We start from the raw sequence: 19,309 nt of genomic DNA on the forward strand, positions 1-19,309 counted from the left end.
CATTCAACAAGAGTGAGGATGTCTCCTAGGGGCCAGAAGCTGTTTTAGATACTGCAGCAGTAACAAAACAGATCCCTGTCCTTGTCGAATATTCTGGGAGTGGGGTGGGAAGGAAGAAACCACAGACCTAATGGAAACGCCCATCAAACAGATGTGGCACGAGAGAAAGGAAAAAGTAAAGGAGATGAGGGGTAGGGGTGAGTGGGTAGGGGTACCTGGTGAACCTCATAGCAAAAGTATGATTTGATCAGACTTGAAGTGAAGGAGGTATTTCATTTGGTTTGAAGACTCACCCAGGGCCTGTGCTTGGCTTAGCTGGCATAGGAGTCCATGGGTGCTGACATCAGCACCTGTGTGATTAGCCACCTACTAGCTCGTCTTCCAAAGGTTCACAGTGGATTGTAGTGACTCATGTGCTCACTTCCGCTCCCATCAATTCCCTCTCTTGTTTACTAATGTAATTTTCTAGTGCTTGCTACCTAGGAGGTACTTAATAGACATCTGAATTAAATTATTTGAAATGATTAATAATTAAGTGGATTTTAAATTAGATGAATAGTTATAACTTAAAGGACTGACTGTATTTTACTGTGTCCATCCCACTCCTCAGGAAGAAGAAAATTCACAGAAAATCCAGAGCGTAGCTGTGGATGCTGGAGACCTGGGAAATGTGTATTTTGGGATGTTTGGTTGTGGAAGAAGGGTTTCCATGCCCCACTTCAGGGCAAACAGGTCTCTTCTCCAAGCCAGAAGGATGGAGAGGGATAGAATACTGAATAAATGTGAAAAACCACACAGGAACAAGGATGCCTTCAGATAGAGAACTTGAACTTCACGGCATGATAGGCTGTAAAGATGTAAGAAGCAGAACCAGGAGTTACGGGTGAATTTTCTTAGCCAATATTCATTTGAGAAAAATTCATGATGCTCCCAAGTGAGAGCAGTCTTTTGAGTATCAGCTTACCTATTGAAGTGATAGATGTCCTGTATGTTTCCAAAAAGGGCGGCTCTGTCTTCAGTTCCCAGGGGAAGTTTTGCTTGGTCCCTGATACAGTCGAGGTAATCCTGTGAAGTCAACACACAGCGTTAGACACAACTGAGCTTTTCCAGGTCACCTTTAGTTACGCAAGACAAGTCGCTCAGGTCTGTTTCAAATGATTCTGATGCTGTTGTGCTCATTAACTGGACCCTGAGAATCCAGAGCTGTTCCCTCATTGACGATTAAACTACTCACCTAGAGAACGTGGAACTTTAGCAAGGTGAAAGAGTGTGATATACATTGAAGGTTTGGAAGGTACTAGAGCTTCCCTAGATGAAGAGCAGGAATGGTTACCAATAATGTCAGTTTTGGCATAATGGCTCCTGATTCCTTGACTGATTTAAGAGACTCCAAACTTCATGTAGTAGGAAGCCAGAAATAAACATTCTAAAATGGGACGGTTATTTTAAACACAACCTTTAAGTCATAAAGTTGTCAGTTGTTAAAGTATAGAACCAAATTCTTCCTCAAATACCAATATCCTTTACAAAAGCTTCTAAAATAATAAGCTCTTGTGCAATAGGCTTATGCTCTGTGATTGGCGGTACCCGTGGGCCCTGAGGACGCTCTGAAATGGTCTGAGATGTTCTTAACATAGAAACCACTTGCACACAGATCTACCACGGGTCCAGATCTCCAGCAAGTTCAACTGACAGCGCGGAGGAGCTCTTTGAATTGCTGAGAAAGGGGAAAACTGCTTCCCACCCTGTGTGTGCTGCAGGATTCATAACTGAGGGTTCCCTTCCCCCCTGCAAGCTTGAAAAAGAACTCAGCAGGAGGTGAGAAAACCACCAAGAAAAAAGTGAAAACAGCTGAAAGAATGTAAAATGAAAAAATAAATACAATCCGCTGCCCGAGGCTGAACAATGCAGCAAGGCCCCCTGTCAAAGGGAGCATTCGACCTGCAGCCCTAGAGGAAGCCAGCCCCAGAGGAGCCACCGGACCAGGGAGCAGCAGCACCAAACCAACCATCCACGCCCAGCAGGGAGAGAGGTGCTCAGAGGGGACCCCAAGGAGAACTGAGACTTGAGAGCCAGCAGAGGCCTCCTCCTCACACCTTTTCATAATCCACATTCTTTAGGGTTCTTTTTGTTCCTCCAAAAAACAGGGCTGTATGCTGGGGAGAAACTATGGGAAATGAAATCCAAATTAAGCAGTACAGGAAAAAGAGAGGCGGCAAAGAGAGGTTCTGATCAAAATGGGAAAACAGCCCAGAATTTCCAAAATCAAGCTTTCATATTAAAAAAAGGTGTATTATTTATTGAGGTGTTAGAATAGTTTTATTATTATTTTTTTTAACTTTGTCATTGATTCCTATTTTATTCCTTTATGGTCTGATAGGATGCAAGGAATCATCCCTATTGTTTTGTATTTGCTAAGATTTGATTTGTGCCCTAATATCTGATCTATTTCAGAGAATCTTCCCTATGCCATGAGAATAAAAAGAATTCACTTGTCAGAAAAAAAAAAAAAAAGAGGCAAAGGCTTCCTCATCAACTTTCTTAAGTAGTACACTTTACAGTTTGCGTAAGTTCTAATTTTAGCTTTTTCAAACTAAAATCACTGTCACACGTGAAACAATACTAATAGACTTTTTTTTTTTTTAATCAAGCTTTGTTGGTAACAGATTTTCTTTTCAAGAAAGTGGTCATCCCCGCAATAACAAGGCCTGTTCTCCTTACTGTCAGGATCTGAACAACGATAATGGGCTTGGAGGAGGACGTTAATGCCCAAATAGAAGAAGCCAAGGAAGGTGAGAATTGAATTACAGTATATGCTGAACAAACTTGAGCTTTCTAAAGAATTCAACTGTATTCATCGACTTGCTTGGAATGCCTATATTTGAGAATAGTTTAAGACCTTGCTGGACACTTTTAAAATCATGTAGCATGCAAAACTAAGAAGGTAAAGCAGAAGAATCTGGGCAGCTACGATCCACACCAACGCAGGGTGTGAGATGGGATTGAGGTGATGCGTGCACCCAAATTCACCTGGCTGGCTCCAGAGGTTCTGCCTCGGGGCTTTACAAGAGAAGGAAAGACCCTTCTCCATACTTCCTGTCCTAAGCGTGCTTCACTTGCAGAAACCCAAGACTGAATTCTTCATGTAAGAGAAAGATGGGAAAAGGGACTTGAAGAGTTCCATGTGGACTCACATGGCCCTGGTTTCCAACCAATGACGGCCCTCTCTGATTGAGTGCTTCAAAACCCTCATCCATGGTACAGGCACTGGATTTTAAAAGATGCTTATTTTCTGAAATTATTGAGAAAATAGATCGCCGGGTGTCCAAGATTTTGCAGGTCACTCTAGAAAACAGATCAAAGTCGTATGGCCCCAGCATGTTCCCTCCACTGTTCAGAGTTAAGCTTTTAAGTATGAGGCTTTAACCTTGAACCAGTTACTGAAGACTCCAGTAGCAAGTTCTCCATTATAGCTATAATCATCTGGAGCCAAAATGAGAGGTTTGAAGCGCAGTGATAATAACAGTTCATTTGTGCTCAAAATGACAGAGTAAGGAAACCAATGACATTTATTAGAGCCTGTTGTTTGGCTTATTAATTTTATTGACAATGTCAGCACCTTTGGCTACCATACTGTTAACAATGAAGGATCAATTTAAAACTTTTGCATTAAGACAATTATTTTGTAAGAGTATCAATGCATGCCCTCCACTTTGGGGGTGGGGGGGCAGTGAGCAGTGGCATATACGAGGAGGGCTTTTTTACCATTCCAATAACTTTTCATTTTGCAATTTTAAATGTCCTCTGTTTATTTTCTAATTAGTTTATGTCCTCACCATCTCCACCATTAGATTTACACATGAGTGGTTTCCTCTCCTTAATTTTTTCATTCCACGGGTGGTTACTGAAAATATCCAAGTCTAACTTCAGGTACAGTAAATGGGCAGGAGCTAGTTTGCACACTGTTTCTGCTCTGCAATGAGGTGAATACAAAGCTGAGAGTGAGCATGCTCATAGTCTGTTTAACTTTTCTCAAAATTCATTTTCTTACTGTATTTTACAAAAGTATCAGAGTATTGGCAGGTTGGCAGAAAACTCTATATGTTTGTGTTTTGGAGAACGTGTCTTTTTCCATTTCTCTAATTCTGCCTCCTTTTCAAGAAAGTAGTCACCGGCCATGTACTCAATGGAGATATCACTGAAAATAGACTTCCATTTGCATAGGATTTAGAATTTAAAAGCACACTCCCATTCGTTCATACAAACCCTCCTCCCATCCCACTTTTTTGAGGACATAAGAATGTGTGCCAAGTTGTTTCACACGCCAGGAATTTAAAAAAGTCAACCACACATCATGCCATTCCCCCAGGAGCTTCTGTCTGGCCCGACTGTATACAAATAGGTCCACCACAGAGTTCCCGCTGTAGGGTTGAGATAATCAGGTGCAGGAGGGACCTACCCAGTCCAGGAGGGAGAGGGAGGTGGTGATGCGGAAAGAGCGGATCTTTGAGATGAGTAGGGGGAAAACAGGAAGGAGACCATGGCATCAAGGAGGAGAGGGACAAGACAACACAGGCACAGGGTAACGAAGAGTCAAGACACGGAAAGGAGTGGGGAGGGGTTGATCTCAGGACAGGCAGGACCTCAGGAACTGAGATGGGCTACAGAGAGCTGGGCATGTGCAGGAGCATCCGCCTGGAAGGCGGGGCTGCAGTGATGGACAGATCACAGAGACTTCACTGCTATGTAGGGGTGGCGGCTGCAGAAGGATGCAGTGAGATCAAAGATCATTCCAGCTTGAATACAGAAGTTGAATAGAGGCTATAAAAACGCCAGGGAGGCAGCTTAGAAGACTTATGTGGCAGGGCAGGTGAGTGCACACCTGAGCCGGGTGGAGAGGAGAGATTTTATGGGACAGGAGGTATTTAATGAGGAAAAAGCATGGCCTAAGCCAATGATCCACCATTCTGGATTTCAGGAGAAGGAAGTCTGGGGCTTCTCTTCTCACTTTCCACTCCAAGGAGGTGGGTGTGGCTCCACCTGCTTGTCAGAGGACATATGATCATCCACTGTGGCAGTGGGTCTGCTAAAGTCAGTGAGTACTAAGACCCTCTGTCTCTTTTTCTATTGGGCTGCAGCAGGGAGATAGAGCTGCGGGCTTTTCTCTTCCCTTCTGCTTTTTTCCTCCAAATAGCATGTGAGTTAAAACTAACCTAAAGCTACCCCTACTGGTCTGTTCTGCAGAGGCCTTGGCAGGGCAGTTCTAGGCCTTTCTGATGGGCAGGTACCCTCTGGAACGGATTTCCTCACACCAAGATGAAATATTTCAAGACATCTCTGGGGATCTGTGGTGAGGAGACAAGGCCTATATTTTGGTGCAGCTAATCCAGAGACTTGGTCACCTCGTTCATCTCAGGTTTATTTTGCAGCCACTGTCCTCTGCATGAAGTGCTCTTAGGGAACATCAGGCTCAGAGCCACATGTCCCTGGCCAACACCCCCATTCCCTTTCACCCTGTTGTCCCATTCCCCTGGGAGCTGAAGAGAAGCTGTGAGTCTGGGGTGGAGATGACACATCAGACCTGGGTGACTGAGACACATCCCCAGGGAGGGTTATCAGGACAGGATCTGGGGGCAGTTGCTCAGGGGCTCTGTGGGAGCAAGAAGTGCCCTGGGTGCAGCTTTGGCTCCATCTTATGGAACACCCACAGGGAGGTGAGGTCCAGGACTATGCCAAGCACCTGGCCACCAGGATGCAGCTTCATGGACCTCAGGGTCAGCAAACTGCAGCACCAGCAGGGGTCAGCGGGCCTGAGTCAGCAGGAAGGAGCCTCCTGGGGGTCTCTCCGCTCAGGGAAGACACCAACAGCCTTGCAAACAGCGGGTTGAGCAGCGCCCACTCAGAGCTGTGGCCCACTCGGTAGAAGAGCATCGTCCTGAGTGAGGGTAAGGGCGAGGGCCTTCACAGGCCTGTGAGAGTCTGGAGCACAGAGCGTGTCATGAGCTTCCCCCTCTCCCAGAGCCGGTCTCAGGAAACATGGGGAATAGTGGACTCCCAAATTCAATGACCAGAATGGGCGCAGACTGACTTGGAAGAGGAATAACAGATAAGTATGGAATGAAGGGGGTTTGCAAAGGGAACAGAGTGATGGGGTGGTAACTGAAGAGAATCAGGACCAGGCAGGATGGATCAAGTGACCTGTCCACTCATCCCTCTCTCCACCGTTGAGCCATCTGAAGATGGAGGAAGGAGAAGGTGGAAGCAGGAAGCCTGGAATTCCAAGAGGGGAACAGCTGGTAATGTGAGCTCTGAAGAAGAACAAGACGAGACCGGGGAGGAGGACAGGACTGTGACCACTTCCTGGGGACCTGGGCAGGAAGCCCCATCTGTCAGAGAGGGCCCAGGAGTGGCCACGTCAACCCTGGCCAGCTTCATGACACATGGACAAACCTCAGGCAAGTCAGAGCACAGAAGGTGAAGCCCTTCCTCCCGTCCCCCCAGACCTTTACTCCCTCCTCAAAGTCATTCTCCAGAGATAACTCTGGTTGACACTGTGGGACCCGTGCTTCCAGGCCACGTCCTAGCAGGGACAGTTTTAGCTGTCATAATGAGATTCTATATTTGAGCCATAATTTTATTTCTTCTACTCAATGCATGTAGGCAGACGTACTTCCTGTTTGTAAATATAGTTCTCTCTCATTCTCTACAACGGCTGCATCATATCCCAGTCAGTAGCTTTATTACAATATACTTAATAAAGATGTGGGGGAGGACAGTCGCTACCCGCAAGGCCCAGCTGGAGGAGCAACGGGGTGTTGCGAGGCAATGACAATGATTACTGTTCCTTTAGGTGGTCACAGAGAGCAAAGGAGAAAAACACTTAAAAAATGAAGTCACAGTATAGCCATTTACTTACAAGTGCTTGGAGAGTACAGAGGAATATGATTTCAAATTAGAAAAAAAAAAAAAAAAAACACCTTTATGTTTCTTCCAAATAAGCCACTGGAAGGGTCTGGGGTACCAATTCCTGCTGTGGCCTGCAGATAGAGTATCCAAGTCCAATCTGCAGGTCAGTCTTCTCTCTCCTCCTCTAGGGAGAGGAAGGGGCAGCAAAAGAAACGGGAGCCAGGGGCTCGGCCACTCCACCAGCTACAAACAAAAGCCCTTATGGTGGGACCATGTTTTCTCTGAGTCTGCCTTAAGCAGCCCCCAGGCCACGTGCCCCGTGCCAAAAGTACAGCACACGAGGACCGGAGTGACTCCACAAAGTCCTCCTGCTGCTGTCGCTGCAGAGGTGGAAAGAAGGAGAAGAAAAATGAGAAGGGGAAGGAGAAGAGAGGAGAAAAAGAGGGAGTAGAAGAAAAACAGGGGAAGACGAGGAGCAAAGAAAGAGCAGGAAGAGACCAGGGAGGAAAGAAAAGGGGAAGAGGAAGAAGAGGAGACGGGATGGGAGGCAGAAGAGGGGCTCCACCCCACAGGAGCGTTCAAAGCAGTTCTGTCTCGACATCAGTCCCTGATTTTCCATTCAGAGGCGGATCCTGTTGGCAACACGTGGAAGTCGGTTAATGGTTCAGGGAAGTTTTGGTGGAAAAAAGACCCTGGGAGGTTTCAGCCTCATCTACTTTCTCTAATATCTTCAATGCATGAAACTTCAGCCAAAAATGTCAGGAATGGCCTTCTTGCTGTCCTGTGACAAATGACACCTTCCTGTCCAGTTCCTCCATTGTCTCCCTACTTCCTCCTAAAGGAGGGAACTCAGGGTTTCCTCCCAGGAAGGAGAGGCCTGGAAGGGGCAGGATTTGGCTTGGTCTTCCCTCAGAGCACCTGGGGAGGGGGCGACCTGGGGGAGGGGTCAGAGCAGGCGGGTGTTGCAGGAACATTAAGTAGCAGAGAAATGCACCTCTGCTTGAGGGCAACTGGGAAAATTGATCTCCCCCAAAGACTTTAAGCAGAAACTGTGAGCCCACCGTCATCTAGTGATATACACAAGGTCTTAAGAAACAGGATTAGCATTAACCTATTAAGAAGTTCTTAAAGCACAGGATGTCCATTTTCCCCATACTTTGGACAGCTTTTATAGAAATCAATTGTGTTTATTTACTTCCTACTAATATCATTTATTATCTTCCTATCAGTGCACATAATCTGAAGAATGCTATCATTATTGGAAGAGAGCTTGGTAGAAATAGAACGCTAAAATTAATCTCACATATTCTGCTTAGTTAAAACTATTAGAAAAGTTCTCCAAGAGTCCCTACCTGCACAACACAACAGAAAAATTTAATTTTCCATTACTATGTTAAAAATTTATTTAAAAATTATGCATAAAGTTTGCAAATTACATAGACAACATCTCACAGGCAAAAGCTCTTTTTAAAGTAAAAGAGGCAGACACACAGCCATGAGAATGTCCTGTGACAAAGTGAAATATCTTTCCCTACTTATTTGCAAGCAACCATTCCTTTTTTTTATAATGCATACTCTTTAATGCTATCATTATTTCCAGAAAGGAAAAAAAAAAGGATTTCTATAATAATCCATGTGCTTTTGGATACACTTAAATATATAACATGTTTAAAAATCTTCAAAATTGGCAAGCAGTGTTTACCATGATACCTAGAGAAAAGCACAGAACCAGGCTCCCAGTGGGCCCTGACTGGGTAGGTGCTAATTACATTTTGCAGGTGGCCACTGTCTTGGACTAACCTCCTGCACTGGCCCCAGCAGAACAGACCAGAAGAGAAGGAGTCACTGGAGCTAAGTGCTAGTTTTCCAAAAATAGGAATTTCATAACAACCAATCAAAAGGGGCACTTTACCTAAGCCCACATAATAAGAAGTCCCTTCTGTTTCAAAGCTGTAAAGAAACTTAAAATAATCTGCTTTTTGTTCTGTTTCTGCTTTCCTCAACCCCTCTTCGGTCTATAAAGCCAAACCTCTGTTCAGCTCATCAGAATATTCATCCTATTTTACAGGATGAGGTGTTGTCTGGTTATAGAATAGCAAATAAAAGCCAATTAAGATCTTTAAAATAATTGTGTGGTGATTCTCTCTCTCTGGGTTCAGACCCAGAGCTCCATGCATGCTAGGCAAGTGTCCCACCACTAAGCCACATTCCCCAGCCTATAATTTTGTCTTTTCAAATATGTACGTGAAGGAAGTTTATTAACAACTCTCTAGAAAATGGTCTTTCCAGTTGCCTTCTTTCCCTCTGTCTCTCCTTTTATGCTCTTTCATCTGCTTAACTCTTATGGAGTTTTTTTTTTTTTTTCATTGCTTTTTTAACTCTTCCAGGTCCCAAAGCCAGGTAAGGAAACAGACAGACACAATTAGACATGGCTGTAGTCCTTAACGGAGAAATGGGGATGCCCAGGGAGGCAGCAGCGAATGCGATGTCTTGGCAAGGCTTAAAGTGCCTGAAAATAAGAAACTGATTCATCTCAATTATAATCAAAGTACTGCTGGTATAATTTGAAACATAGTAATTACCGAAAATTAAATAAAGCCTGAGGGATTTTTTTAATATGGTGCAAAAAATAAAAGATCAGTAAAATAAATGTATATTATTAGATGATCTGAATTTAAACCCTCTTCACTGCTATTTATCATCGTGTTTTTTGAAGATTTACGGCTAGGTACTGTCTCTTTCCTTTTACGCTGATCTCTTTAGTCTTCTTCACACCCTAAGACATGGGTCCCATTGTTCATCCTCTTTTGCTAGAAGCTTTGCAAGGTTCTGTGACTCTTCCAAGGTCACACAGAGAATAAATGACTCAAGTCACATTTGGACCAGGATCAGCGGAGGATAGCCAGGGCATGGAAACGCTGAACGTTTGCTTCAGAGGTTTTAAACCTTAACAAGGGAGACGTGTGCTGATTGATTTGTTCTGGGGGTAAAAGTAGTTCTTACTAGATAGCGGGTACTAGATAGGCTACCAAACACACCGGCTCTCGTTTACCAGGCACCTGCCACGCCCAGGACCATCACAGACCACATCTGCACTGCTGTCAGCCCCACTCACACTCCCAGCCCAGCCTCTGCCTTCAAGTTTTCATAAGCACACGGCCAGGATGCTCAGCTGTCAACCGCTGCCACGTGATTCTCAAAGTGGGCTTGTGTCTTGCTGTCCTGTTCTCACATCCTCTTTCTTCCTGGTCACTGTGCATGGCTTCAAATGTCCTTCAAAATGTCTCACTTTCCTTGCCGGTCACCAGACATCAGTCAGTCACCTGGTCCTTCTTTACAGACATGACGCTATCGCTCTCCCGATGGAAGGGTCACCGTAAAGAATCGTCACAAATAAATCACCTTAGCTCTTTCAGCTCTGTGCTCTTTTTAAGTATTACAAAACCGTCCGGCAATGAGATCAGAGTGTTTTAAAGCTGGAGAGTCAGGAGCTGGCCTGAAATTAAGATCCATCTAAAGCCAGAAGAGAAAGAGCAGTCCTGCAGGCACAGAGGACCACGTGCAGAGGCAGACTGACCTCACGGGACAGCAGCCTCTCCCAGTGGCGAGGTGGCTGTGGCCGGTGTTGTACCTCTTCCGACAGGAGCATGCGTATGCAGCAAATGTCTTCAAGTAACACGGGACACACACTCTTGTGCACAACTGACAGTCCAGATATTTCAGGGTGCTCCAATTGCCTCCCTGAGCTCCTCACATTGTTTTGGAACATGGATGGCTTAAAAGCCTTTATTGGACATCAAAATAGTTATTGATTTCAGCAGCAAAAACATTTCCCATTCACACATCAAATCATGACCCACAGTTTACCGCAGCACTCTTAATTCTAAAGGACCAGAAATTTTGAAATAAGGACACCGAGTAATGGTCCATTCAAGCAGATATCGCACATTCACATCTATATTGCCAACATAGTTAGAGCTAATTACTATGTTAGTAATTAAATGTATAATTTATTAATAAATTGAAAAGATTTTCCACCATTTTATGGAGACCAGAACAGTAATATACATAATTCTCATGGCAACCTGCTCTGTATACAGTAGGTGTTCAGACAGTAATCATTAGATGTAAAAGAAACAAGGCCTGGGGGTTGAGGATATAGCTCAGAGTTGGTAGAGTGCTTGCCTTGCATGCACAAGGCCATGGGTTCAGTCCCCTGCGCCACAAAAACAAAAACAAAACCAAGTCCTTAAAGACAAAAGCTTTGTGTTATGTGTGCTTACTTTCTTGGATCTTTAACTATGAAACAAAAGAATTTCAACCAGATGAAGAAGGTGGGGACTACCTGGACAATAGTAACTAGAAACAGGAACAAGCTGAAGGACATCAGATGAACTTCCCGTGGACTTAGTCACACAAACTGATGATGACCTCAGGGTCAAGCTTCTTTTTTTTTAACCTAAAAATTGCAATGCAGGGGCTGGGGATGTGGCTCAAGCGGTAGCGCACTCGCCTGGCATGCGTGCGGCCCGGGTTCGATCCTCAGCACCACATACAAAGATGTTGTGCCTGCCGAAAAACTGAAAGAATAAATATTTAAAAAAAAAAAAAATAAAAAAATAAATTGCAATGCAATGAGGAGATACATACATATTAAACTAAAGAATCCACACAAGGACTGAACACTTTATGGTAGTTTTGGGAGGGAAATGAAAGTGATTATCCTTTGGCATCAGTAGGTAATCACGGCTAAATCTGGAAGTGCACAGGCAAAACTATTCCATTCACTCTAACCCGAACAGTGAGAAGCCCTGAGGACATATCTGATTGCTTCTCTGGTTATATTGTTGTTGATCTCATCACTATAAAATCTCAACCCAGGGTTATTTATTGATACAGAAACAGTCATCGGCTTGATGAGCTGCAGGGAGTAGGCAGAGGGCCCAGCAGGTGAGAGAAGGTGGTGGGGGAGGGGGTCTTTCCTCAGCAAAGAGGATGCACCAAAATGATGGGATGTTCCCCAGAAACTTGATTTCCTCCAAAGCGCCGGGCCAAGGGACACCTGAAAAGATTTCCTTCTGTCATGGAGGGTTGGTCCCAATTCATGCCCAAGGGGTAGAATATATGACACAGGGAATCTATTTTTTCTCTCCTCTTGAAAGCACAATGTTCATGGCCATCTTGTTACACAGAACTAACAGACAGTAGGACAGCCGTAGAGAGGCAGAGAGAAAGGGCAAAAGAAAATGTGCTCATAGGTCAAGGTTTTCATAGATGATTTTTCCCCCCCAAGAGATGATATGAATTTCTACAGCAGCCATTTTGTGATCTGAACAGAGGTGGACAACATGCTTTAGATGCAAACTGCAAATGTGATGTCCCAGGACGGTGGATTCATGCAAGGATGGAACAGACTGGCGATGGGACACGGGGTTCATTATCTAAGGCCCAGGTGGTTGCATGCAGGCTCCAGGTGCAGCGTGGTGGAAATCCACCAGACGCCAAGTCCGGCAGCCTGGACCTAAGGCCCAGACTGCTGGCAGGATATCCCCCATGGTCAGACTCTGTTGTGTTAGCTCTTACACAGGAATAATACAAAGCCATGTCTCCTCATCGCCAAGGTCCATTCCAGGTGCCTGGCGTGGGGGCTCAGCACACACTGTCTGGTGGCAGTCCCTGCCCTGTGGGGCCCAGTTTCCTCCTCAGTTGGACTGTGAGATGGGCTGCCTCAGAGCTTCTTTTGGTTGAAAAGCAAATACTCCATTGGTATTAACAGTGATATTGGAAGGCTAATTACCCCCAGCAGCTGGTTCTCAACCATCAATGGCAGGAGAGGGTCTGAAGATAGTTCCAGGAGAAATGGGCCTGAAAAGTCCTATGGGCCACCCAAGTTTCCAGGATCCTTGCCTTCTTGCTGTGTTGCCAAAAGATAAATCCTGTCCCTCCAGCTATGTCACTTTTGAAAATGGCTCTTCTCTCACCTGGATGCCTGAATGTTCAGGGACTTCCTAGCCAATCTTCTAGTGTAGGTCCTACCCCTCCACCTCTCAAAGGATTTCTAAAACTCGAGTTTGGTGGAATGGCTCCTGTGTAAAATCCTACAATGATTCTCCCATCCTTCAGCAGAGAGGGAGTCCTTCAAGGCAGTGATCCCTGCCTGCTAGGCTCAGTGTTTACCACTTTCTGGATCCTTCTCCCTCCCTGCTCCCACCAGCACTCACACTTGCTGCTCTGTGGGAAGTTCCTTGTGCCCTGTCCGCTCTGTTATTTCCTATTCCATTCTTGCTGCCTGAACTGTCCCTCCTGCCTACCCATACCTGGTGAACTCATTCTTCAGGACTCTTCCCCAGATCTCCTCTGACCCTCCCAACCCTCCGTCTCAGGGGGTCTGGTGCTCCATGATGGAGGAAGCACAGGCAAACCACCACACAGAGCCATCAGACCTGTCGGTAGCTCCTTCTCTCCAACAGAGCTGTCAGCCATTCACAGGAGCTGTGCTTTAGCTCTCTGGGCCCTGCGTGTTTGCAGAGGAATTCCTGGAAACCTGATCCGTCAACTCAGAGCCAGGCAGGCCAGGGTTAACTGAGGCCCCAGCCCTCCCTCTCCGGGCAGGAGCTGCCCTGAATAGTAACCCAGCCCAACATTCCTCTTGAGCTCTCTCTTTTGTTGCAGGGACAGCATTTTTAAGCCACCTCTTGAGAATGACAAAGGTTCCTAAACTATGCAGCTCATTTTTGACTCCCTCCCACCTATCCAGCTAGGGCATCTGCATGAGAAACGCTCCTCTAATCAAAAGTAGATTAAGTCCTACCCCTTCTCTTGAGCACTGGCATCTGCTACTCCATTGTGGGGCCTTAAACAGACCCAGGGTCAGTGATTTATCCTCCGCTTTGTGGGAAACAGGACAAAAGCAGCACTCTGCTCAGCAGATCTGCACTTATTGTGGGCTGGCACACAGCTCCCTCCTTCCCCATGTCCCACTTAGAGCTTAGTGAAAGGTTAACAGCAGGACAGTACGCCCCGTCCCCAAGCGGAAGGAACACTTGTCACAGTGACCAAAAGGGTGGTGTTTTTTTTTTTCCCTCCCAAAGAACATATTTTAGTGTATAGTTTAAAGGAATGGCTCTCCCCCAACATACATACACATACACACGCAGGCACACACAGAGTCCTAGGAAGGATTTTGCCATTTCAAACAGCAGACTCAGGCTGTGGCCTCTCAGCACAGTTTGTGGTCTGCTTTCCTGGTGGGGGTTCTTTATATTAGTTTAACAAAACAAAGAAACTTATTTAGAAAAAGCCTTGGATCTCCCCCTGGGGCTGGAGAGAGACTGAAGCTCCTTTTCTTTTTTTAAAAAATCCTCCCCCTTACAGAGTAAGGAAGATTTTTTTTTTTTTTTTAAATGAAGTGCCATCTCATGTTTGTTCAGGGATCAGTCATTGTGACAGAACTTTCCCTAAGTGTTAAGAGTTAATGATAATTACATTCTGCACATACTACAATGTGGATGTACCTTGGGAACATGCTCCATGAAATTAGCCAGACACCAAAGGGCAAAAATACTACACGGAGACGAAACTTCCACTGGCCTGAGGGATCTAGAAGAGAGATTTCACAGATGCAGAAAGTAGACTGGGTTTGAAGGGTACAGTTCCTGTTGGAGAGGGTAGAGATGAGCTGGGGACAGATCACATCTAAGGCTGATGGACGCTGAGCGCACTTAATTCTACTGAAACTTCAAGTTATGTGTAGTTTTCTGCAATAAAAAGCATTTACAAAGTTAACTACCATTAAATTGTCATTCTGTTTACGAAGGCCAGGAGTCAGGCGATGCATTTTAGATGCTGTAGCTAACACAATGCTGACATGGAAGTTTCTTGGTATTGAGGTGCATCAGAAAGAAGTTCAGTTCTGCTGGGGGCTGCAGTTCACAAGTACAACTCACCAGGGTGACCGAGGTGAATCTGCACCATTCCTACTGGCCTTACACTAATTAGTCCAAGGGTTCTTTCCTCTGGCTCCTTGGTAAAGCCATATCCATCTCCTCCCACCCCCTCCAATTGCTGTAGGCTAGGAAACCAAATAATTAAGCTTATTTTAAACATGTACTGTAAAATAGGCTCTTAGTGAAAGCCTGGGCCTCTCTCTGGGTAAAGACACAGGATTTACTGTTCAGTGTTTGAAATATCTATTTTGGCGGCTCAAAGGACCTCTTGAGAGCTGAGGCTGGTGGGGATGCACTCACCAGGCATCTACAGATTGAGGCTTTTTGAATTAGTCCCATTAATAGAGGAAGAAGCTGAGGTCAGAGTGGCTATTTGTCCACAGGCACGCAGCTGACTGTCAGCGTGGAACTGGAGTCCAGACCAGAGCTCTGATCATTAAATAAACCTCAGTTTGAGCTCAAATCATAATTTTGAAACCATCACAGCCTTTTGTTCTATTAGAAATGAATTCCAACTACAAGTAGGTATGTCAGGTAAGATAAAAACTGCAGCAACTGTAACAGATCCTTTTAAATTACTGTCAAAATAACATTGTGAAATAGTAACTCAACATAGATTAGCAAGCTCAATGTTTTAGTGTTTTAAAACCTACTAGAAATTCCTGGCCTTGTCCAAATAATATGGATGACGTGAATGATCAAAATAATAATAATAATAATAATATTTCTCATTTGAATGCTTCCTGTATGCCTCACACTGTGCTAAGTGTTTCACACGGATAATCTTATTTAATTTGCACAAGAATCCTCTTACTCCCATTTTACCTGTGGGGCTGGGGAAATGAAACTCATAAAATTTTAATGACTTGACCAAGGCTACACAGGCAAGTGTCAGAGCCAGGATCTGGGTTCAGTTCTTGTAGATTTTTTTTAAGTCTGTGCCTTTGGGGATTTTGTTACATTCCATGGGGATGAAGGGGTAACTTGTGTCGCTTTACAAAAAAAAAAAAAAAAAAAAGAAGTCTGTTGTTTGCTTTAGAACAAAGGGAAAAAAATTCTTGCTAGGACAGCAGATCTCAACTTTTACCGTCTACAGGGACTGGGGAGCTTTAGGGAAAACTGGTTCAGCCCCACAGAGAAGGATCCCTCAGCCCAGGGTGCAGGTGGGGGGCAGGAGTTGTGAAAGTTCCCAGAGGAGTCTCACCAGTGGCCTCTGCTTTAGAAGAACCCCTGGGTTTCAGTTGCTCCTCCTAAGAAGATTTCTCAAGTGATAGCTTTTAATTGCTCAAATAATGGCTCCTTTGAACCCGTTTATGAGGGCTGACTATCCTAGGTATAAATCTAGTTGATGACCAGTTAATTGGGTGTCTCTCCTAAGGGATCATTATGATGTTGCATTCATTCCTATTTTTGAAGTAAGAATTTTCTCCAAGTAAGATTTTCTTTTGAACATTCTGGATAATTTTAGATATAAGTCAGTCTACATATTCTATCAGTAACCCTTTTGTCCTTATTCTGTTTCCAAAAAGACCCGAAACTTTGAGGGGAGTCCCTAGTTCAGAACAAAATAGGTTGGCAAAATAGGTTCCCAGCGCACCAGCTGGCCTGTTAATAACCACACGTGGGCAAACCCGGAAAGATCTGGTCTAAGATTTGGCGTGATTCTGCTAAATCAATGATGCTGGAAGACAGTTTCTCACTCTCAAAAAGCTTCCTATACTAGAACTAGGGGAAAAAAGTTAATTTCTGGGTGGCTTTAGACTTGTCCCAGGAAGTCACAAATGACCCTAATTGTTCCAGTCTCCTTCGGTCTCACGCTCTGGTTTCACCTGAATTATGTGGTCACTGATATAGAAGAAGTGACAGGCCCTTCCCTTCACATTCTCCCAGGCCCAGCTCTGTCCCTGGCAATGGCCGAGATGGAGAGAACTGGGCAAGGAAAGTCATGTGTTTCCAGAAAATCTCATTCACACGTATTTAACTGATACACAAGAGGCACTCAGTAAAATGCTCCTGGTTTTTTCCAGTTGTTTCCAACTGGAGTGAGTGGAGGCAGGACTAGGATACATCTTGGCACTGCCAATATTTTTCTGTGGGTCTGGGGCTTCAGCAGCTGCCCATATCAAGGGTTAGGCTGGCTGGGCCTCTGCAAAGCGCTTTACGGGCATTGACTCATCTAATCCTTACACTGTCCCAGGTTCCCGATATCTCCCCTGTCTTAAGAGGAAGAAACCGCAGATTATAGAAGTTAAGCAATTGTTCAAGATCAAAGGTAACAAGTGACAGAGCTAGGATTTGCCCCCAGCTGGAGAAGTCACTGTGATCTTTGGCTGGCCATTTCCTCATGCATAAAAACGACAGCAAATATTTACTACAAATGTTCACAGCTGAGTATTTAACCAGCAAATATCTTCTGATAGCCAACTAAATGTCAGATGCAATCCTGCCTGTGAGGGATATAAAACTTCTATGTAAACTTTTATAAGCCATGCAACTATTCCTGTTCTTTCAGAATCTGTAGTCGGACTTAACTGAGCTATCTCCTGTTCTAAAATTGGGTGTGATTCTACCAAATCAAAAATCCCATGCAATTAGAAGAAACTAAGTGTTCGTCAACAGGTTAAACAAAATGTGTAAACACACAATGGAATATCATGCAGCCTTTCAGAGGAAAGAAATTCAATGCCATGGATGAATCCTGAAGACACTCCGCTGAATGAAAGAAGCCAGTCACAGCAGGACAAATACTATGTGATTCCACTTAAAAAGGGCACCTAGAGTGCTTAATTCAGTGACAGAGGGCAGAATGGTGGTTACCTGAGGTGGAGGGTAGGGGATGGGGGATTATGGTTTAATAGGCAGAGTTTCAGTTTGCTTGATACAGAAAGTTCTGAAGATGGATTTGGCAATGACTGCACAGGAATGTGAATGTGCTTTATTCCTGTGCAATTGTACACTTAAAATTGGTTAAAATGGTTACTTTTATGTATGTTTATTTTACCATTAAAAATTATTTCAGGACTGGGGCTGTGGCTCAGCAGTAGCGCACTTGCCTGGCATGTGTAAGGCACTGGGTTCAATTCTGAGCACCACATATAAATAAATAAAATAAAGTCTATCAACAACTAAAAAAAAAAAAAAAAGTTTCAGAAATTCCATGCAATATCACAACTAGAACAATGTCATTTCCTTTAAGTGGAGAAACAAACTTTAGGGCAAGAGGAGAAAATGAAAACATAAATGATCAGAGAATAGTTAACTACTGAATTTCGGAGCTGACAAATCATGAATCGGCAGAAGCTGCCTCTTTCCTCTGGGTGTCATGGAATAGGGTGGTGTGGACACTCACAGGAGACTTAGTCCATGACCTGGGTAAACTGTCCTCCGTGATTAGCTGTACAAGGTGCAAGGCACACTTTGTCTTTGGGAGGTGTTTCTGGTCATGGGAAACTTTTCCCAGCTGCAGGTTGGTTTGTTTAGAACATAGTTTCTTGAATTCTATAATTTTCTACCCACTCAGTATAACTGAATATTCAAGATGGCACACACCCAAAAAGCAGCCTGATTCTAACTCAACGGAATTGACCTGTTTTAGCAAATCTGCAATAAAATTTTGCCCACAGGCAGTCTTTGAAATATATTACCAGCTCTTTAGCAGACCAGTAATAACAGCTACTCAATCACCTGAGTTAACTGAAGTTTTTTTGAAATGCCCTTTCATTTAAAGTAAAAATGTTGCCCTAAAAGCAAAGTCTAATAGAATGAGAAGGGACTTTGAGTTGCAGGGTTTTTGTTTGTTTGTTTGTTTGCTGTGATTGTGATTTAACCTAGGGCCTTTTCCATGCCGGGAAAATGCTCTACCACTGAGCTATATCTCCTGACCCGAGTTGTGGGCATTTTTAAAAATACTTGAATATGCAAATAAAATGTATACACCCGTAATGTCTGTGAAAAGTACAGCTTCTATCAATGGTTTACTTTCCTTTATTATGCTGCTTGTCCTTATATGCTAACTCCCCGTCTGCAAGGTGATTATTACTCTATATTACTGTAATTTTTAAACATCAGAAATACGGATATAGCAAGTCTCCTCTGTGTATTGAGTTTCACAGGCAGCAGATGTTATAGTTTGCACAATACTCTTTGACCAAACTAGGCAAATCCTTTCACCAAAAGGAAAATTCCCTACAGCTGTTTGTATTTTCGAGCAGCCGTGCTGGTTTTCAGAAATGAGTCGACTCTCACACTGCTAAGACAGTGTCTTTTGGAAGTCTTTTAAACCAGTTTTTCTTATAAGGTAGAAACAAAAAATGCAGGCCATGCTTTCTGGCATGCATATTCTTTCATCTTTCAGTCTGAGCAAAGAGGAGAGGGAACAAGTCACAGTACTCCAAAAAATAAGTACATTTGGCTCTGATGGAACGTTTGTTTAGGAAATAATATGTCCCTATCCAAAT

General features: G+C 44.2%; 1 protein-coding gene across 2 annotated transcripts in view; it reads right to left on the minus strand.

The window, feature by feature from the left end:
• Plekhg1 (pleckstrin homology and RhoGEF domain containing G1) overlaps positions 1–19,309 on the minus strand; it is a 211,690-nt gene that overhangs the window by 56,213 nt on the left and 136,168 nt on the right. For both annotated transcript variants that reach the window (XM_076858132.2, XM_076858133.2), the window contains exon 4: positions 965–1,065. In XM_076858132.2, the coding sequence (XP_076714247.2) occupies positions 965–1,065 (101 nt within the window). The remainder of the gene's footprint in view (positions 1–964; positions 1,066–19,309) is intronic.

Source organism: Callospermophilus lateralis, chromosome 6, assembly GCF_048772815.1.
Source record: "Callospermophilus lateralis isolate mCalLat2 chromosome 6, mCalLat2.hap1, whole genome shotgun sequence".
NCBI lineage: Eukaryota > Metazoa > Chordata > Mammalia > Rodentia > Sciuridae > Callospermophilus > Callospermophilus lateralis.